The sequence below is a fragment of the Mustela erminea genome, chromosome 1 (genome assembly GCF_009829155.1).
Source record: "Mustela erminea isolate mMusErm1 chromosome 1, mMusErm1.Pri, whole genome shotgun sequence".
Lineage (NCBI taxonomy): Eukaryota > Metazoa > Chordata > Mammalia > Carnivora > Mustelidae > Mustela > Mustela erminea.
Genome location: NC_045614.1, coordinates 105,083,688 through 105,105,557, shown reverse-complemented (window position 1 = coordinate 105,105,557; position 21,870 = coordinate 105,083,688). Strand labels below are relative to the sequence as shown.

At 54.2% G+C, this 21,870-nt stretch overlaps 1 protein-coding gene across 1 annotated transcript; it reads right to left on the bottom strand.

Annotated features, from left to right (window-relative positions):
- Nucleotides 1-12,870: 12,870 nt before the first annotated feature.
- Nucleotides 12,871-21,339, bottom strand: CPN2 (carboxypeptidase N subunit 2). Its single transcript, XM_032361417.1, has 2 exons — nt 21,233-21,339; nt 12,871-14,676 (listed from the first exon to the last, which is right to left on the bottom strand). Exon 2 carries the CDS (start codon nt 14,671-14,673, stop codon nt 13,027-13,029), a length of 1,647 nt encoding a protein of 548 aa, XP_032217308.1. The 5' UTR covers nt 14,674-14,676; nt 21,233-21,339; the 3' UTR covers nt 12,871-13,026.
- Nucleotides 21,340-21,870: the final 531 nt, after the last annotated feature.

Sequence of the window (21,870 nt, the reverse complement as noted above, 5' to 3'; positions counted from 1 at the left end):
TGACATGGCCCAGTGCAAGGAGGGAGAGGACCCCCGACCCTCTGAGGGATTGTTCAAACAGGCCCAGGGGGCTGTCCCCCTTTGCAGGGGACTGGGAGGCCCACTGATGCCAACCAGCACACTCCGTTCCAGCCAACAATCCCATCTCAGGGCCGGCTGTGGCGCTGGTTCCCTGGGGACCAGGAGGGCTAAGAAACCACATCACGCAGGAGAAGGGCTCCCAAGGAGGTACCCCCGGGGGCCATGGAAGGCAGAGTGGAGAGTAATGCATGTCACTCCCCTGTTGTGGGGGGCAGCCTCGGATGCAGGTCTTCAAGAATCAATAGGTTCTGCAGTAAGAAAGAAAGGGCAGTCAAGGCAGAGACAGGTGAACTAGGGTGGGGGAGGGGCAGTGTCTGGGAAGTGACTAATCTGGTGTGACATGTCAGGAAGATGGCCAGGGAGACTGCCAGGGCCCAAAGGCAGCTTGGGTCAGATTGGAAAGCCCAGCTCTAAAGGGCAGGCTTGGCTGGGAAGGTTCTGAGCGCCTTGTCAAAAGTTTCTGGGCCACTGTGGGAAGGGTGGGCTCGCCGGGAGGCCACGGTGGGAGGCTGCGGGGGTCATCCGGGCCAGGAATGATCAGGACTTGCCCTGGGCTGCAGCTGTGGGGAGGGATGGGCTCAGCAGGATTTTCAGAGACACAGTCCCCCTGATCCAGTGATGAAACTGGGTCGGGGGAGGCGAAGTCAGGACTGAACACTTTGACATTCTGAGAAAGGGACGTGTCCATCCGGGGTCCAGCGGGGTTGGCAGGAAGCCCGTAAGCACTTCCGAAGAAGGGAATTTAATACAAAGGGTCGGCTGCATAGCACGGTAAGAGCTATGGAGCTGAACGCGGTGTTGAGGCAGCACAGAGGTTAGTGATGGGAAGAAGATACCAGCTTCCGCTAGGGCAGGAAGACCAAAAAAGTGAGGCAAGGAAACTCGAGCTGGGAGCTCCCCAACCCAGCACAAGCCTCAGCAGGACATAGAGGAGGCCCAGTGCAGGGCCAGGGGAAGAAATGGCCTGGCTTCTGTCCCCACCTGCCCTCCCACCTTGCACCTGCCGCTGGCCAAGCCTGCTTGCAAGCCAGGAGACTCAGACACTTGGGAATTGCGTCTCCAGCCCACACAGCAGGCAGAGAAGCCCAGGGCACATGTGACAGCAGCAGGCCAGGGCCGCGCACGGGCACAAGAGAGCTGGCAACTGAGGAGACGCCGTGAGTAGGCACCGCACCGGGATGCGGAAAGTGTGAGGTCCCCGCCTGCAAGGAGAGCCCACTGGCAGGGAAGACACGGGCCGGGGAGGGGGTTTTGGCAGATGTGGAGGGTTGGCACAGCTCCAGCCGAGGTTTTCCCAGCTGAGCCAGAAGCTGATCCTGCCTGAGTCACGCCATCCGTCTGGAGCTGAGCCTCAGGGGTGCAGCAGGGCGAGGTGGGCTCAGGAAGCTCAGCGAGATCTCCCAGGCCTCCGTTCAGGGAAACAGGCCGGTGCCAGGGAAACAGGGCTGCCCCGGGGCAGCCGCTGGACTCCTGGCAGTTTCCAGTCTGACAGCAGCTAGCTGTGGAACTGTGGGCAAGTGAACGAAGCCTTCTGGGCCTCGGTTTCACGCCTGTGAAGTAAAGAGCACACCTCCCTTGTTGGGAGAATCGAAATCACAGAGAAGCACCTGGTGAGCAGGAACGCTCCGTCTACTCTAGGAAGACCAGGGATGCCACACAGACGCCAGGCCCAGCCAGGACTCAGTAATGCCACTGAGTCCCTTGAGATGAGGGCAACGCTGAGTCTGATGGGCTCCTGGGGCCCCCTGCTATTACCTACACCCGCAGAGAGGCTGGGGCCACGTGCCAGCTGCTGACAGCTGTGCTCGAAGGCAAGTTTCCGGTGAGCTGTAGCTGGCCGGCCACATCTCTGGCCGTTCTGTTAGGACCAGCCACCCATATTCCAAATGACTGAGAAGGCAGAGTGGCCAGCGAGGCTGCCAGGCTTCCACCTGGGACCCCATCGTTGGCAGCAGGGAGGTGACCGCCCTGGGAGGAGGTACTCTCAACACCCCGGGAGCCGTGGGGTCTGTAGATGGGAGAGACAGGACACAGTGGGAGGTGACTTCTTCTCCCCTTCCCCCTTAGAGCCCCATTCACGGCCACTGGCGAGTGCGGAGCCCAAGCTGGCTCCACAGAACACAGGTCAGGAAGTGATCGGGAGGGCCTCTCGGGCCGCAGGCCTTGCCCTGGTCCCTGAAATGGTGTCCAGTATCCTTTGGGCACTTTTTCCTGAGCGAGAGTCCATAGCTTTCTCCTGGTTGTGAGGGGAGTCGGCGGACCCCGTTGTCACAAGCTCCAGGTGAAGCCACCCACCGTGGGGTCCCATACCCCACCATCCCTGTCTCACACAAGGGCTCCAGCACACAGAACTCCTTGTCATCGCCCAAAGTCCCCATGTTTCCTAGGGGGTACTGTCTCTCCACCTGGAATCCCTCTCCTCCCCACCTGGCCACACATCTTGGGTTCCCCAGCCTTTAAGGCTCAGAACAAGCATCACCCCCTCCCTCCCCTCCTATACAGCATGGTGGACGGTATTTCCCAAAGATGGCGGCTCTGTGTACCTACCCCATTCCACCGGACCTGCTGGTAGCATGAGGGACTCTGCTTCCACAGAGAGGTGGGTCTCGGGCCCTTCCCTTGGATCTGGGTGGTTCTGCTGTCTAGTCCCACCAGTGGAGTGTAGGGGCAGTGAGGCTTTGTGACTTCCAAGGCGAGGTCAGAAAAGGTCAGCCCTTCTACCTGGTTCTCACTCACGTTCACATTCATTCTCTCTCTCTCTCTGTCTCGGCCTCTCCCAACACCTGCCCTTGGACCCCAGCCACCGTGCTCAGGAAGCCCAGGGCCGACAGTGAGTGGAGGTGCCTTCAGGTCATTCCAGTTGGGGCCCCATGATGACACCCAGACGAACCGTTCCCACCATGCCTATCTGCATGCTGACCCACAGGAACCCAGAGAGAACAAATGATCATTGGTAGTGGAAACCACTGTGTCTTGGGTAATTTGCTGACAGCAATGGACAAAAGGACTGGTCTGGAGTCCAATGACGCCTGGGCTTCTGTCTGCCAGACCCCTCGATCCCTGAGTCAGCCAGTGGGCTGACCGCGCCGGCTCCCCACTAGACCGCGAGCTCCAGGGCCCCCCGCCTCTGGCCACCTCCACGTCCCAGGCCAGACCCACTGCTGGAGCTCTGGGGGCTCTCAGCGAACCTTCATCCAGTGAAACCCAGAAACTGGGAGAGAGAAAATTAAGTGTATCAAAACCAAACTCCTGGCTGATTGAGTTACTTGAGCGACAGCTCTACCCATGGGAGATACAGACTTTTTCAACCAATGAAGTGTCCGGGAGAATGTCTTCATTTAAACCTTTACAAGGGTTTCACGAACTGGTCCCATCAGGCTCTGGTCTCCTATGCAACCTGCAGAGGTTCATCTGCAGAGTAAAGAGACATCGGGGACATGAGAGGACAAAAAGGCACCCCGCGGCAGCAAACCCCTCCAGCCAAAGTAATCTCATGGATCCGCCCCCATGTCCTTGGGTTTCTTCCCCCTGTGACTCCATAGCTGCCTCCTTCTCACGGAGCCTCACTTCCTCCCTCCCGCTCAGTAGGACTCTGTAGGACCCCCAGATGGTCCCCCCAACTCCCTGAGGCTGTCCCCCATAGGGGCCGTCCTGTGAGGCCCCCAGCACAGAATGCGGCTCTGCGCTCGTCTGTCCCTGGGCCTGTCCTTCCTTCCCAGGAAGGCCCTCCAGGCTGAGAGATTTCATGACACAGACCTCCCCAGGAACGTTGCACAGTTTGGAGAGCATTTGCTGCTGCCTCATTTCCCCTGGTTTCTGCACCATCATGGAGGCAGACTTAGCAGGAATGATGAGGCCCATTTTATAAAAGGAAATGGTCCCCCCAGCTCTCCAGCCCGGACCTCTGCCTGCACACCACAGTCCCTCAGCCTGTTCCGTCCGCTCTCAGCCAGGCTGCTCCTAGTCACCAGGGGAGGGAGGGGTGTCCTGCCGCACGTGCCCCAGGGGGAGACCGAACCATCCACAACCGTCCGGCCCACTTAGCTCACCCCTGAGCATCCAGAAAAAGTCTAGACCGCCTCAACCTGTCAGGTAAGTGAACGAGGATTAGACTTGTACTTCTGTTACCAAAAGACACACACACACATACACAGGTAGCAGAAAACAAACAAGGAGACAAGCCCAAACCTTTGGTGTATGTTCCCCAACTACAAAGACTCGTTTTTGGATTACTTACTGTTTGGGATGGTTCAAGATCTCTTGCCCTGTACCAAACATAAGAATCAATTTCGCTGCACCAGGTCTGTTTCACGAATGTCTACTTCTGTAAATATTTAAGAGGTACAGTCATGGGTCCCCCGTGCACACACACCTCTTTCTGGATAAAGAGGTCTCCGGGTTAGGATGTGTTCTGGAATCTTTCCTTCTACACCTATCGGGTCTGGTCGCTGTCTGCAAGACTGACATTCCTCAAGGGGAGGGATGAGCAGGCAGAAGGCTGTGGGCTCTGTCCCAGCCGGGTCAGGTTCCTGGGAGCTGTCAGCCTGGTTTCTGAAGCCCCAGTGAGGCCATAAATAACCACAATGAAAGGGCAGCGGGCGGCCCAGGCCTCCCCGGCAAGGCACCCCCGCCCATCAATCTAGTCTAACGAATGCTTGGCATTCAGGCTTCCGCCGCGACCTGACCCTGGCCCCAAGCATTCTTGGGGGAGTGCAGTGTCCCTTCCCAGGCACAGACCGGGTCAGCCAGGAGCACGTGGCTTTAGGCTGGCCCCGCGTCTTGCCCATATACTTTACAGATGCCAGAGACAGGCAGGAAGGCTCTCATCACTCAAAACACATCCCCCCTTCCAAGATGGGCTCCAGAAAGCAGACCTACAGCCCCATCCATGCCCACGTGGTGGGTCCCGTCCACAAAGGGCTTCAGGCAGCCATCCCAGCTACCCCACACCTTGTGACAGCTACTCCACGGAGGGAGCTGGTCTTTGTGTTCCCTGCTCTGTGGGTGGGCAAAAGTCAGATGATACTCTAGCTCAACTGTTTGTCCTCCTTTTGTCCTGGCCTCAAGTGGCAATTACCTTTTATTCTTTCGTTTGTACCTTTTGTTCGTACACGGAGTTTGCCTCAACTATCTCAACACTTTAAAAATGCCCACCTAAAATCACATACCCCCCTACCCCCCCGCCGACTTCCTCTTTGTCTCTGGTCTCTGCTGAGCTCTTGGATTGAATTTGCATAAGTAAAATGCTCAGATGATCCTATCCTACCACCAAATAAAATAATTTGGCTTATAACAGACTTTTCACCACATGCCTCTACAAAAAATAAGATGCACCCTTTATCAGTGCATACACACCATAACATGAAGGCTCTGTGACCACAAGTCAAGCCCCCTCACTTCTACATAGAAAACCAAGGCCCTTCAAGTTACAGGGTTGGATAAAGGACCCATGTCTCCTAGGTTCTAGTGCACTTGGGGTCAGGAATGACCCCGGGACATTCTGGATGCCCCTCAGGTAGTCCTTATGGAACCGAGCCCCACGGGCAACAGCACCTTCCACAGAGCATCCTTGGTTGGCGTTTCCCCTTCTGTCTCATGGTGCTGCCTCCTGGAATTACCTCCCAGTTAAAGCCCATCCAAGTCCTTGTGCCCAGCTCCGCTTTCTTGAGCGTGCAAATTAAGCCCATGTTATACAGAATATCCACTTTCTCCAGGCAGCTCGGGGTCATCATTACCTACCTCAGCTCATTATTCTCCTCCAGCTCGGTGCTGGACTAACGTGTCGCCTCGGGAGCCATAGAAGTGCCTGTCCCACTGAACAGCCCAGGCCCCTCTTCTCTGGAAGTTTCTGTCAGAAACTTTCTGTCAGTTTGCCATGTTTCTGTCTCTTTCTTTGTTGCTAGCAAGTCCCCAGCAGGACCACCACCCTCTTCCCAATGTGTGATTTTTTTTGCCTTTAATCTACTCCAGTCTGGAAACCATATGACCAAACTTGATAGATTTGTGTCTAACATAAAAGTGAACAGAGTCTGAGCAGAGGAACCTTCCTTTGAGCAATGCATGAGCTTTCATCTAAGGCACTGGAAACTTCTTCTTCTTCTTCTTCTTTTTTTTTTTTTTTTTTTTTTGCTGCTTGGGAGATGTTTTTATTTTTTCCTGGTTTAGAGCTCTAACTTAGAGGCTAAAAGTTGGGTAGTGAAATTTTGCATTCTTATATTTCAATTTAAATAGGGGATGTGTTCATGGGCCAATGCAGTGGGTCTAATTCTAAATACTTATCGCAAATGCCCTAAGGCTTTTGGCTTGCCACTTGTTGGGATATGTCAATTTCATAGATCCGATTTTCAAGGCTCGGGAGACTTCAAGAGTTTGCCAGCTTCACAGATGTCAAAACAATATCATATACCAGCGAATAGTGGCTGACACACAGATTTGAGGGCAAAAAATAGAATCAGTCCAGGGACTGAATACAAATCTCCCCATCCAGTCTCCAAGTCTAATTCCTCTCCAGAGAATCCCATGTCCCCTCTCCTGGGTGGGAAGGAAGACGAGCTCATCAGCCATGGCTGAGGAGTCTAGCTGTTCCCACAGATCTGAGAGTTTAGAATGCCCTCCCCAGGTGCCTCCCCCAGGTGCCCACCATCTCCCAGGCCAGGTGAGCAGCCCTAGGAGGGTGGGGGCAGGACGTGGGACCCTCCACACCCCCATCTGAAGAGACATGCGCTCTCAAATCTTTCAGCACCTGCTAACCGGTTGAAGGTTCGGAGGCCTGGAGAGAGGAAGTGACTTACCCAAAGTCACAGAGCAAAGTTGAGGCAGAACAGAAGCCACAAATCAGGTATCCTAATCTTTCCCTTCCCTCCAAGCCCAAGTGGGACCTCTGTTCCCATTTACAAAGCCCTCCGGCAAAGTGGAAGTGGCAGGTGCTCTCACATGGTAAGGGAAGGAGAAACACGGGCGGGGACCCAGGACCGCCATCTCCACCTCATAAGGAGACGGGCCGAGGAACCACCTCAGTCAATGAAGACACCGATGGTTCATTTTATGTGTCCCCTTGACTAGGCTAGGGGCTGCCCAGGTAGCCAGTAAAACATGACTTCTGTCCATGAGGGTGTTCCCAGAAGAGATGAGCATTTGAAACATAGACTGAGCAAGACAGATCCATCCCCCTTCACCAATGATGCCCAGTCATGGACTGGCATCAACCAATCCACTGAGGGCCTGAACACAACAAAAAGGTGGAAGAAGGGAGAATGTGCTTCCTTTGCTTAAGCTGGGACATCTGTCTCCTGCCCTTGGACATCAGAGGGCCTGATTCTCTGACCCTTGGACTCTGAATTACACCACGAATCTTCCTACTTCTCCGCTTGCAGGTGGCAGACCATGGGGGACTTCTCAAGTGAGAGAGAGAGAGAGAGAGAGGGAGGTCCTACTGGTTCTGATTCTCTGGAGAACCTGACATCCAGTTTTTGATCCTTCCTTTACTTTGGAACAATGGATTTCATCACTGACAGATCCAACACCCCTAGTATAACAAATGATTCTTAGCAACACCTTCAGTCTCCTGAAATAAATTTCACAGATAGTATAATCCGATCTCACAGAGAATTTAAAAAAGTTAAATGTCCTAACTGCAATACATTAGAAATAAAAGGTAGTCTATGATAAACGAATATTCCTCTCCATGCGAAAATGCTCAGGTACGACCTCACCAGAGATCTGATGAAGCCCTCGGAGGCTTTCACCTACTAGATAATGAGGAAAGGATGAAACTAAGAGAAGCTGCTTTCTGTTTATATTCGAGTCCTTGAAATAAGGGTTAAGCATTGCCAAGGCGGGGCGGGGATATTTTCCAAAGTCTGAACAACTCTGATGAAATTGCAAAGAAGGCAAAGCCCAGTCTTCCCAGCAGGTACATGCCAAGTTGCACTCCTGGAAAAGGGAAAGTGTCCAAGCCAGAAAGACAACTTTGGGGTCACCTGTGTCAGGGTCAGGCTGAGCTCACTACAGGATTTCACCCACAGCGGTGCCTGGAGGCCGGTCTGCAAGTCGTGGGCAAAGCTGACAACTCACTGTGCTGCACGGCTGTCCCAGGGTGCAGGACGCGCCGCATCACCCGGACAGACCAGAACGCGCCAGAAGGGGGCGGTGCCGCCCCGGGAACCTTAGGTCCCCGCCGGCCACCCCTCCGTTGCGGGCCCCCAGCGGCCTGGCACTCGCCCAGAATTACAGGAGACAGAAGCTTCAGCAGTTCGTCCTCCTGCCCGGGAGCGGCTTGCGCTCCACCGAGTCGATGGGCCCGGCTGTCCCTTCGTGGGGGAGGGCGGCTTGTGACTCCCAGGAGGAAAAGCGCAGCGCCCCGCAAGGGGAGCCGTTCCTCCAGGGTGCCGCAAGGGGGCGCCTGGGCCGCTGGATCGCCGCGTTTGCAGGTTTCTGAAATGTTGAACCCTACAAGATACAGAAGTGGGGGCGAGTTGAACACAGAGCGTCAGAAAGAATTCTTTCATAGGCTTACATTGTGCGAAACTGTCTGATTTTTGGAAGCATCGGCCACTCTCCATCACCCACAGTAGGTACCGAACAGTGTTGTCAATGGCATTTCCAGTCCTCCCAAATGATAGAATTTTGATATGTAAACAGCAACTTTAATATCCTCCCAGAAACAGGGATGAAAGAGTTCACACCAATGCAAAGGCCAAGGTCTTGCCTCCTGCCTGCCACACTTACCACACTTCTCTAGAAATCATAATAACAGATAACATTTCTGAGAACCCATGTGTCCTTCTTACATGAATGCACTTATTTCCCCCTCACCAAGAGCACCGTGAAGTGGGCACCACGAAGCCTGTGATCAACAGTACGCATGAGGAAACTGAGGCACAGAGAGCTACAGTAGGTGCCCAAGGTTACACTGCTGGCAAGTGGCAGGGAATCACCCAACTGTGGAACATTCAGGACATGAGGGCAAAGCGTCCCACCTGTTGGAAGGAGGGGCTTTGGGATGCCTTAGCAAGAAAACAAGGTAGCCTGCAGCCAGCTTGCTTCTTCAAGATCTCCAGAGGGCATGAGGATGGTAAAATTAAAAACACCAACAAGAAAAAAGAACCCCTACGAAATCTTTTTATATGGCCCGTTTCGTGGCTCGTTTCGTTCATGAATTCATCCAGACCACTACAGCATGCGGGTCAGACCAAGCTAGCATTCGCACCACTGCCCTGGGTCTAGCTCCAAACAGCCATGAGACCCAGTGCGGGACAAGATAGAGCCCAACTCTTCAACCTTGGCTCGGTGTGAGAGTCTCTGCGGGAGTTGAAGATAAAACTGTTTTCTGGGTCACTCTGCCCCAGGTCGATTGAAGCAGAATCTCTGGAAAGAGGGCCCTCCCAGGTGCCTGTTGCTGGGGTTACCTTTACTTCTCCAGGTGATTCTGAGGTTCGATCAGCATCAAGAACCAAAATCCTGGGGCACCTGGGTAGCTCAGTGGGTTAAGCGTCTGCCTTTTGCTCAGGTCATGATCTCAGGGTCTTGGGATCATGGAGCCCCGGGTTGGACTCCCTGCTCAGTGGGAAGTCTGCTTCTCTGTCTCTCTCTGCCTATTTGTGATCGATCTCTCGCTCTCTCTCTCTCTCAGATAAATAAATAAATCTTTAAAAGCAAACAAACAAACCTCCTGGGGTGCCTGGCTCAGTCGGTTGGGCATCTGACTCTTGGTTTTGGCTCAGGTCATGGTCTCAGGCTCATGGAATCAGGTCCCATGTAGGGCTCCATGCCAGGTGGGAAGTCTGCTTAGGGGTATCTCTCCCCTCTGCCCTTGCCCCCACCCCTTGTGCTCCCTTGCTCACTTGCTCACTCGCTCGCTCGCTCTCTCTCAAGTAAGTTAATGAATAAATCTTTTTTTTTTAAAGACTTTATTTATTTGACAGAGAGACAGCAAGAGAGGGAACACAACCAGGGGGAGTGGGAGAGGGAGAAGCAGGCTCTCCGCTGAGCAGGGAGCCCGACGTGGGGCTTGATCCCCGTACCCTGGAATCATGATGTAAGCGAAAGGCAGATGCTTAACAACTGAGCCACCCAGGCACCCCAAATAAATATATCTTTAAAAAAGAAAAGAAAAGAATGAAACTTCTTTTTCTATAGCTGAGGAAAGACCTGGAGAGGAGCCATGATTTGCTAGAGGCAGAATGCTAAGGAAGGAGGGATCCTAGTGTCCTGATTTCTAACCTGGAACCCATTAAAAGCGTTAGTACCACCCCAGACTGGGCCAGTTCCACAAGGAGACAAGGACTCCTGGGGTGTGGGGCACACTCAGAGTCTCTTCTCTGCTGCCCTCAGTCTGAACTGCAGGGCTGCTCAGTGCCTCCTGCTTCCCCTCAGGACACTGTGGCCCCCTTAGTGGTCAGAACTCCCCACACCACAGATGCCACTTCCCCAGTGTCCATCGGGTGGTTGGGTCACCAGATAAAACACTGGATAACCAGTTAAACTCGGATTTCAGATAAGCTACAAATAGTTTTGTATGCATTCCATGCAACATGTATATGTTTATTTGTAAAATTCGGCCAGGCTACCCAAAAGAGCACAGCGACTCTGGTGTCGCCCAGCCAACCAAAAAGGGAGAACACGCCGCTTGCCCAGCCCACCCAGCCCCTGGCCGTCAGCCAGGGCTCTTTCCCCAACATCATTCATCACAGAGAGAAATGATTCTATTTTAATTTAATAAGGAGTTAGAGTTTGGGGGAAATATAATTGAGAGAAATGTCTACTCGATTATCTTGTTCCTTTATCTCTGGCAGTGGAGGTTTGACTATTCGGACCCGCATCCATTGGGTGGAGGCCTGGAAAGTTCCTAGATGTACTGGGGCGGTGATGCTCTCACCGGACAGCGGGCATCACCCCCAGAGGGAAGCCAGCAGTCTAATGGAGCCGGCCTTGGGCCTGGGGCTGGGAGAGCACTAGCCTGGGGCTGGCCTTACAGGACCCACAGACACTCGGGGCCTTGGGATCCCAGAGGTGGCACAGTTCCCCAGCCTTGGAGGACTGATTAAGATGATTAATCTAGGGGTGCCTGGGTGGCTCAGTCGGTTAGGTCTCTGCCTTTGGCTCAGCTCATGATCCCAGGGTCCTGGGATGAAGCCCCATATTGGGCTCCCTGCTCAGCGGGAAGTCTGCTTCTCTCCCTCTGTCCCTCCCTGCTGCTCGTGCTCTCCAGCTCCCTCTCTCTCAAATGAATAAATACAATCTTTTTTTTAAAAAAAAAAGGAATATTAATCCAAATGCTTCTGGGAATTGAACCCAGTGAATCTGGGAGTCTGTTCCTTTGGCAAATCTGCTCAATTACCTTCCATCACCTTAGGATTATGGTGGTTTTGATTTGAGCCTTGGGAAGCGTGTTTTTTAAAGGGCATCCCTGGACACGAAGGAGGAGTTGCAATTCCTTGCCTGCAGCTGACATCGTGCTCCAGCCTTTCCCCAAACCTGTCTCTGCCCTTGGTTCATGGCTTCACTGTCTACCCTGCCTGCCACCCAGGAGATGTGCACCCTTGTCTGAGCTCTCACTTGCCAGACCCTGAGTGAGTTCCTGGAGGGCCTGCCAGACATCAGATTCGTGTGTCCCTCTCCTTCCCCAGCATTTCATTCAGACCTGTCTACGCCGGAGGCAGGAGAACCAGGAAAGTGGCTGCACACTGGAGGCTGAGGATGGGAAGGGGGAAATGGATAGACGGGTGCTCCGAAGCCTTCCCAGACGGGTGGGCCATGAGGATTGAAGGGGAGGGGAGACTGGAGAACACACCCAGCTCCTGGGCTTTGCTGGAGGGAAATCCCGGAGGAAGCCGGGATGGGTTTGCTTTACACATGTTCGTGGTGGGATAATCAAACACAGCGCTGCAGAGCAGGCAGGTATCTCCTCACAGAGGCAGTGAAATCCTGAGCCCAGGGTGAGATGCAGGTCATTACGCATTGGATCCCGGGGACACACATGAGATTCCCCGGGGAGGCCGGACTGTAGGCCCCCGGCAGATCCCAGCAGAGAGGAGATGGGCAGCTGGGAGACGGAAGGTATGGCCGGGCGGTGAGAGCGTGGGGTCCTGTGATCCAGAGGAGAACCATCGCAGGGGGCAGGCAGCCACAGAGGCAGATGCTGTCAGAGAGCTGAAGGCTGATGCACCTCCAAGCCCTGCTCACCACTCCTCCCCACTCCGGGCTCAGGGAGCAGCCCCCTTGTCCGCTGGGCCATGGGGGCAGATGGGGATGGGGGTGGGGAGAGCCAAACGGAGCCTCCTGAGGCCCCCCATTCATCCTGGTCTCCCCTGGCCATGGTGCTGGAAGTGGCCCCAAATGACACAAGTCCCCCCCACACACACACCAGTCAGACCTCTGTCCCTCATCCTTCTGCTCACCTCTGCTTCTCGCGCCTCCTTTGTTTTTCTCTGAATCAATTGAAAGCAACTTTCCGGTGAGAGAGATGGAAAGGGACATCGGTCCTTTGAGCTAGAAGTCCAAACAGGACCAGGGTGGGCGATGCCTGAGGCTCAGAACCTCGGGCGGGGTGAGAGTGGGGTGGCCATTAGATCATCAAGAAACACCAGGGAGAATGTTCTTTTATTCTCCAGACCCCAGTACAGCTTTACAAAGCTTAAGGAAGGCCCAGGTAGGGCTCCGCCTGGGTGATAGGAACAGAAGGGGGGAGGAGGGAGGAGGAGGAAGGAGGAGGAAGGGAGGAAGTGGAAGGAAGACGGAGCCCCCCCCACCACCCCCACCCCCACCCCTACACCCCCCCACCCCCCCACCCACACCACCTGCAGCAACACCTTCTCCACCTGGGAAATGCCGCTCCTTCCAGCACCTGTAGAGGAAGGGCTTCAGCTCCCTCTTTGCCCCCACCTCTGGCTTGGACAGGCTCCCGGAGGCCACCTAGGCAGGCTCCCAGCTCCGCACGCCCTGCACCTAGCTCCCCCCTGGCCGGGCCTCAATGGCCACGGTGATCCTCACAGAGCCGCAGCTCGACTTCAAGTCCCAGTGCTGGCTGCCATTGATCGTTAGTGCCGGGGGGCCTGACCCCGGCCTGGGGGACAGGTGGACATTCAGCCAGCGGCACCGATCCTCACCATCACAGGCAAGCACCACGGTGCCCTCAAGGTTGCTGTAGGTGCACCGGCTCCCAACCGCCCTCTCCTCCGCATCCAGGTCCCAGGGCCCCCCCAGCTCTCTGTCCTCTGACCCTGGGGCCTGGAAGCCCAGACGGTTGCCGGTGACGGGACACACCAGCTGCTCCTCCTGCAAGGTGGGCAGGAGCTGGCCCTTCAGGTAGGTGGGGCCCGCGCAGTAGGTCTGCATGTTGAAGAGCCGGTCGCTGTACACACGCAGCCAGCCAAAGAGGTAGGCCAGGTGACAGTCGCACTGCCAGGGGTTGCCACGCAGGGCCAGGTTGAACAGGTTGTAGTTCGTGTCGAAGATGCCCTCAGGGAGCGTGGTCAGGAGGTTTCGGGAGACGCTGAGCAGCTCCAGCTTGGACAGGTTCTGGAAGAGCGCTGGGTGCAAGGTCGTCAGGTTGTTGCTGCCCAGGTAGAGCCTGACCAGCTCCTGCAGGTCCCTGAAGACGCCGGCGGGAAGATGGGTGAGGGCGTTGTGCGACAGAGTCAGGGAACTGAGGCTGGACAGGTTGGCAAAGGCGTCCTCGCTGATGGCCTCTAGCCGGTTGTAGGACAGAGACAGGCCGAGCAGGCCCGGGGTGGGCGCGAAGAGGCCGGCAGGCAACCCCTGCAGCGCGTTCCCCTGCAAGTTCAGGAAGGTCAAGTTGCCCAGAGAAGAGAAGACGGAAAGCGGTAGGTGGCCGATGGCATTGCGCTGCAGCCACAGCTTCTCCAGCCGGAAGAGCCCCGCGAACACTCCTGGTGGCAGCTCCCTGATGGCATTGCCGTCAAGGAAGAGCTCCCGCAGGCAGCCCAACTGGCTGAACACACTGGGGGGCAGGCCGGAGAGCACGTTGTTGCTCAGCCTCAGGCTCTGCAGGCTCCCCAGGGGCTCGAACAGCTCCTCAGGCAAGCGGGACAGCAGGTTCTGGGCCAGGTTGAGGGCTTTCAGCCTTCTCAAAGGCCGGAAGAGCCTCCCGGGCAGGCTCTGGAACCGGTTACCCTGCAGCTGGAGAGATTCCAAGGCGTGCATCTGCTGGAAGAGGCCCTCAGGCAGAGCCTCCAGCGCGTTGAAGTTGAGGGTGAACTCCCCCAGGGAGGTCAGGTTGGAGAAGGCGTCGGCGCTGAGGTTGGAAAAGGCACTGCCAGTGATCTCCAGGTCCTCCAGCCTGGGCAGCCCCCCGAAGGCGTCGGGCCCGAAGTGCTGGAGCTGCGTGTTGAGGAAAACCACCTTGGTCAGGTTGGGGCTGCCGCTGAAGGCCCGAGTTCCCACCGTGGTGAGCGAGGTCTGTACAAAGATGATGTCTGTGGCATGGGGCGGAATGTCTGGAGGGATGGCGGCCAGCCCTTCATCGGAGCAGAACACCTCCTGGATGAAGCAGTCACAGCCCGCAGGGCAGGACCGGGAGGGCCTGGCCAGGAACAGGAGGCCGGCCCAGCACAGCCAGGCTCCGGACAGCATCTCCTGATCCCAGCAGGAAGAGAGAACAGAGGTGACGCCTTGATCAAGGGCGGCCAGCGCCGGGGTGGGCCAGCCAGGAAATGGGGATTAACTCTATCAGGGAGGCCACCCCTTGGGACAGTATGTGTTTTCAATGGTTGTTTTCATACAGCTTCATGGCAGCCTTGCAAGGTTCATGGGACCCGGGTTCGGACCTCCTGATGGGCTGTCACGTGGCCTATCCACAGCCACCCGGCAGGTTAGTGGCAGGACAAAGACCCAGGTCTCCTGGACTTCCCATGTGCTTTCAGGTGGAGGGAAAGGGTGAAGGTGAGATTAAAAGGCATGGAAAGAGGGAAAGGAGGAGACCGTGGGTAGTATGGAATTTTTCAGGTAATGTGTAAAATCTGAGCGGGTTGTTAGTGCACAGGGAATTTTTAACCCAAAACTCTTCCTGAGTTCCCAAATCTCAGCACCTTGCAGAGCCTAATGATAGACTAACTGTGTGCTCTTGTACATCAGCTGGGGCTGAGAGCAGCCTCAGGGAGAAAATGAGCTCTTTTATTTATTTTCCTGACGATTTTATTTACTTATTAGAGAGATAGCATAAGCAGGTGGAGCAGCAGCAGGCAGAGGGAGAGGGAGAAGCAGGCTCCCCCTAAGCAGGGAGCCCCATGTGGCACTCGATCCTAGGACCCTGAGATCATGACCTGATCCAAAGGCAGGCGGCCAACAGACTGAGCTACCTGAGCGCCCCAATAAACAGGCTCTCATCTTGAATTAGTCACCTGCTCCTTACTACCACTGTGAAATGCTCCTTTCCCAGACCCCCCCCCCCCCGCCTCCCCACCACTAAGCCCATGGAACTTTCCAACATCATCTGGACAGGAGGATTCCAGATGCAGGGATTCCACAGACCAGTGGATTTGGGGGTTTGGGGGTTTGTTTTAAATAAGAAAAGAGGATGAAGTTTTTAGTCAGCTGAAAATATCATTTTAAACGCCAGCATCCAACCCCAGGTCACAGATTGATGCCTCAGCTCCCAGGTGTGTTGTATGGCTTGTTTTTTTCCGATGTGAACCACGAGCCAACATAGAAAATTGAGAAATCTCACATTAAAATGTCCAGATTTCAGGATGATTTAGGAGCAGGGAGTTCACGTTCCCACATGACAAGACCAGCTGGAGTTGGGCTTAATTGTCCCATGGCTTTGCCCGGGGCGGGGCAGGGGGTTGTCCTCCAGGCCACTACTGCTCCCACCCGTCATTTACAGGGTCTGTCGGGGGCCAGGTTCCATGAGTTCAAATACCAGCTCCACCACGTTCTAGCTCATTCTCACTGTGTGACCTTGGGCATGATACTCCACCCAGTTGTGCTTCACTTCCCTGGTGTGTAAAATAGGGATAGTGCTGACCAGGTCAGGATAATTCTAAGGACTGAATGAGAACACAGCCAAAAGTTTTAGGTCAGTGTCTGACGTGGAGTGAGAAATTAATAAATCTTGCTAATTATTGTTAAAAGTTGTAAGCCACCATCATAACAGAAAGGTGATTCGAACACCAAAGAAGTAGGAAGAACAGAATGTCCTTTAGATAGAATTCATTTGGCTTTACCGGAAAGAGACAGACAGGCAGGAAGGGAGGAAGGAAGGAAGGAGAAGCAGAGAGAGGAAGAAAAGAGAGATGGAGGAAAGGAAGAAAGGAAGACAGAAAGAAAAAAACCTTGAAAAACATAATCCTAACTTTTCTCAGTTTACCAGTCCCCAGAAAACACTCACAATCCGCTCCATGTTGGGGTGTCTTGGCCCCAAGCCCTCTTTGCTGGCCGTGTCTCTGCTGCCCTCTGCTGGCTGCCTCCTCCCTCCCGCGATTCCACGTCAGGCCAAAGGGCTCCCCATGGGCAAACACGGTGCTTCCGAAAGCTCCCTGTACCCTCCTCCTATTCAGACACCCAATAGTCCAGTTTTTCCAGGAATATTTCTGCCTAATCAGTAGAGAGGGACCATTTCTCCCATAGAAAGTGCGTGTCTCCCTCGAGCCCCCTCTGTCGCTTGCACCGATGCTGAGTTCGCCGCAAGAAGTGGCAGGGGAGGGCTCTCACAGCAGCCGCACCTGCCTGCCACTCAGGACACATGAGTCTGTAGCTTCTACGAGCAACCGCCGGAGAATAGAGTCTCGGGCTAAAGCTGAGCTCTGTAACAGCTTGCCTGGGGGTCATAGAACCAGGAGGCACCCACTCATCTGAGGTGTATTACAGATAAAGGGAGGGCTCGGGCTGTAGAAAGATGGGATGGCCATGGTCCCAGCCCCACCTACCAGCCAGGCTGGCGCTGGAGATCCTACACAACACCCCCAAGGATCCTCAAAGAAGCCTTCCCTGGCCCCAGGAATACGGTGCCTGGGCGTATGCTCCTCGACCTAGGCAGTTAGTGTAGTTCCTTGACACGATGGCTCCCTGTGGCTGTCCCCGGTGTAGGAAGACGTGTGCTTGGCATCCGGCCCAGCGCTGACCTGCGTGGGCTTGGTTCAAACCCCAGTGAGTGATCGCCAGCCAGACCATGAGACTGCACGGGATTTGTCCTCCTCTGGAGGATAAGAGGGAGCGATGTTTGTCCTAAACACGCCATAATGCATAACAATGCATACTGTGCCAGTCCCCTTCCTTGCTAACCCCTTCAGTCCTTGGTTCTCAAAGGCAGTTTCCAGAAAACCTCCACTAGAGTGGACATGAGCGAACATATACAAGGGACCTCACCTGCTGTCTGTCCACTCATACCTAAGGGCGGGCACTGCTGGGACCTCGTCAGCCTAGGGAAGATAGACCTGAGGAGGCGACCCACTCAAGCCCTGGTTCCTGGGTACCTGAAGCATGATTGAAAACAGGGGCATAGCCTCCAGATGGATATGTGCCTTTGGTTTTGCAAACTTCTCACTGCTGGAGGTGTCAAGGTGGGAAGAGGACCAGAACAAGGCCTCTGAAGTTCAGGAAAGGGCCCCAGTCTATGCCGTTGGAGGAAGCAGGAAATGGAATGTTCCCAAATATCCCCCCCGCCAACCTAAGACTCATTCTCACATCACTCTAGAATGGCTAAGAGTTTGTGCTCTGGAGTCAGATAGTATGGGTACAAATCCTGTCCCTAGCCCTCATTAGCTATGTGGCCTTGGCTGAATTGCTTAACCTCTCTGTGCTTCCATTTCTTCATCTTCCCAACAGCAAGCTTCAGTACTACCTTCTTCATGGGGCTGTTCTGAAGATCAAATCAGATAAACCGTGTGGAAAGCAGCAAACCCAGAGCCTGGCCCACAGTGAGCGTTCAGCAGTAGAGCCTTAATGACCCTGATTATTCTGAGCATGGACCAGCCCCAACTTTGTTCTCAAGTTGTCACAGGGGTTAGCCATGGAAAACCTGATGAGATCATCCAACCGCCCCAGTTATGGACCAGCAAGATGTCTCTCTACAGCATTTTTTTCTAGCTCTTTCCTCCCAGCCAAGGGAAGCTTATCATTATTTTGCCTTTGGTTGAGAGGAGCACAGATTCTGATGGCTATGGCTAGGCTACCCTGGCCATGGGCCCCTTTCCCAACTGCCCTCATGAGCAGGTCACTGGGGACTCTGGAGACAGAGAGCGTCCCTGCCTGGGCACTGTGGAGGCCAGCACCGGAAGGGACTGTGGGGAGTAGCCAGAAGATTCCAGCATCTCTCTGAGAAACCGCCTCTGCATTTCTGCAGAGACCAGCACATGCCCACAAAAAATGTTCCATGCTCTCAGCAAGCCAGGGGATTCTGGCTCTGGTGGGGGCAGGGGAGTGGTTGACTGGTTGTAAATGCACTTTTTCCCCTTCTCAAATTGCTTTTGGGTTGATACATTTCTGTGTGTGCCCCAAGCCAGTCCGTCATCCACCGCAGAGCCAACCCTCACTCCTACCAGAGGGTGATGGGAGCCCAGAGCCCGGACCCCAAACTGTCAGGGGACTACTGCTCTACTCGGGGATGGCTACATTGTGGTCTGTGCATCACCAACAGGGCTGGATTCTGTCCCTTGGGCCCCAGCACATCTGGGAGCAGGAAGAAGGGCTTCAGAGGTCCACCCGGAGCTCCTGATGGCCTCATCCAAGTCCCCTGGGAAGTCCAGCTGTCGGGTCTCCTTTCCAGAGTTCCTCCTTCCCCCGGTCCCAGCCAGCTGGCCCTCCCCAACCTGCTACCCACTTTGTCTGAGGTGTCTGGTTTCTGCATTTGTAAGTGGAAAACAATCATGATAGGAACACCACTACCTAAATGACAGCTTTGTTCGAGTTGTGGCAATTAACTGAGATAACCGGCATTGAGTTTGTGATATGGTCATATAGTTAGAAATACATATTTGGTCTTTGCCTTGACTCCTGCTACAGAGCTCCAAAACCTCTGGAAATTTCCTGAGAGATAATAGAGGGGCATTTTTTGTTACACATAATAAGGCCCTCTCGACGCACACGTTCATGTTAATGAAGTGACTATCCATGGCTCTTAGTAAGCTTCAGATTATACATGAACTATTTGCAGTAGTTATCTCTGAAAAACAGAATGGTGGGTGATTTTCACTTTTTCCTTTTGTTTTATCAGAAATTCTCTACAGTTTCTAAAAAAAAACAGGTCACATTTGTAATAAGGTTGAAAGTCATGGGACACTTGGGTGGCTCAGTGGGTTAAGCCTCTGCCTTTGGCTCAGGTCATGATCTCAGGGTCCTGGGATCAAGCCCTGCATCAGGTTCTCTGCTCAGCAGGGAGCCTGCTTCCCCCTCTCTCTCTGCCTGCCTCTCTGCCTGCTTGTGATCTCTATCTGTCAAATAAATAAATAAAAGTCTTTTAAAAAAAAAAAATGAATGAGGGGCACCTGGGTGGCTCAGTGGGTTAAGCCGCTGCCTTCGGCTCAGGTCATGATCTCAGGGTCCTGGGATCGAGTCCCGCATCGGGCTCTCTGCTCAGCGGGGAGCCTGCTTCCCTCTCTCTCTCTCTCTCTGCCTGCCTCTTCATCTACTTGTGATTTCTCTCTGTCAAATAAATAAATAAAATCTTTAAAAAAAAAAAAAAAAAAAATGAATGAAAGTCATAAACATTCGGATTACCATGTAAGACACATAGCCCCTGAACGTATACTGTGGGCTTCCTGGACTGCTCCCCTCCCTAGAACCCATATCAAGAAGGCTCCTGGCAGCCCTGGTGGAAGAGAGCCCGCGTAGTGAAATGAGAGAAGCTGTGGGGTGCCTAGATGATTCAGTCAGTTAAGCATCTGCCTTTGGCTCAGGTCATGATCCCAAAGTGGCTCAGGTCATGAATCGAAGGTCCTGGGTTTGAGCCCTCTGTCGGGTTCCTTGCCCCTTGGGGAGCCTGCTTCTCCCTCTCCCTCTGCCCCTCCCCCTGCTTGTTCACCTGTGTGCGAGCACTCTCTCTCAAATAAATAAATAAAATCTAAAAAAAGAAGAAGAAGAAGAAAAAGAAGCTGTAAACGGAGCACTCCCCTTTCTTCAAACGCTTCCGCCAGGGCACCACCTCTAACTCCCACTGACACAGCCCTTTCTGCTTTAGGATGTCCCCGTGCCTCTTTATTCCAACTGCACCCCAGGCCCTCACAAGTTCACGCCTTCCCCAGGAAGCCATCCTTGACTGTGGACCCCACAGGTCATTCCCTTCCTCAGTGGAATTCTTGGGTTCTTCTGCTCTAACTTCTGGTCAGTTGCACCCGTCTGACTGTGACTTTCTGGGGACTGGGGATGTTTCCTGCAGCTTGTCTTACAGGGCTGTGCACCCAACTCTGAGTGGCCCAGAGCTGAGTGCAGACCAGGTGTGCTGTGTCGAACTGACCCAAGTGTGTCTGCAGCTCTTGGTCCCCCGTATATTGTGTCTTGGCCCCTTGTGCTTTAGTGGAATGGGGATGCCCTTGAGCTCTGCCAGGGCTGTGACCTGGGTGCAGATTCTGACACTGCTCCCTACAGGCTGCGTGAGCTTGGACAGGTCCCTTTTTCACTCTAAGCCTCAATTTTCCCATGCATGTTTGTAACCTCATCCCTTAGGGTTAAAATGAGTCCCCAACTGGACAATACATATGTTTACATTAGATAGTAAATACAACTCATTTAACACAATACCTGCCGAATAGTGAGTAGGTGAATAGTAGTGAATAGTGAATAGGTAGCTACCTACAGATTTTATTCTTGGAGTGACTATATCAATGAAACCAGAACTCAAAGGGGAGCCACAGGATGGCATAAACAAGGCATAAATGAAGATGAAACCAGGCAAACTTGGACATATGGTCTTCCTACTTAACCCCACCGTTCCCTATGCGCGCCCGGAGCACAGAGCCCAGACTACTTTATCTCAGGACCCCCCTGCTGCCACCTGCCTCCTGCCCCAGACCAGTACCACCCCAGCTGGGGGTCACGGGGGCTTCTCATCCCACAGCAGAGGACACGCATGGTGTCTCCTGCTTGGAGCCAGGGCCAGGCTCTGACCCTCAGAGGAGTGGCCTGCTTCTCTTCTGCCCCAGAGCTGGGACCCGAGGCCAGATTCCTCCCCCGTCCCCACAGACCCCAGGAGACCTACCTCGAGGGGCTACGAGGACACACACCAGCAGGTCCGGTTCTTTCTAGGGAGCAGAAGTATGTCTGGTGTGTCTATGATCAGTGTGAACCCAGCGGCCCCAGAGCTGATCAAAGTTCCCAGCAGTGGTCCCTCCCCTCACGTGGACAAGTGTTCCCGGAATGTCACCAGGGTCACAGGACAGGAGAGGAGAATCTGGGGCAAGGCCTCTGAAGATTAACAGAATGACCCTGGACTGTTCCCACAGACAGATCCCCACTGAGGCCAAAATCCAGCAAAGATCACAGGCCTGGCACATTTAGGGCCCCGGGGCATCCACCAGGACTTCTAAGTTTTCCAGTAGGATGCAGGGGTGAGGACCGGAGCCAGGGATCCACGCTGACACCCCCTCCCCGTGAAAGGCCGGGCCGGTGCTGGGAGCCTGACAGACGAACAGCCGGTCACAGACACCTTCCTGGCTCTCAATGCCAGGAGGAAATCTAAGAGAGCTGTGGGCTTGCTCCTTGGTTTGCTGGTTTGTCTCATGAACTAACTTTCTAAACCCTCTCTGAGTTGAAAGGAGAGAAGATGGAAAGAGGTGAATTTGGGCCCAATACAGAAAGACACTCTTTCACCACAGGGCTAGCCAAGGAAGAAAGAAG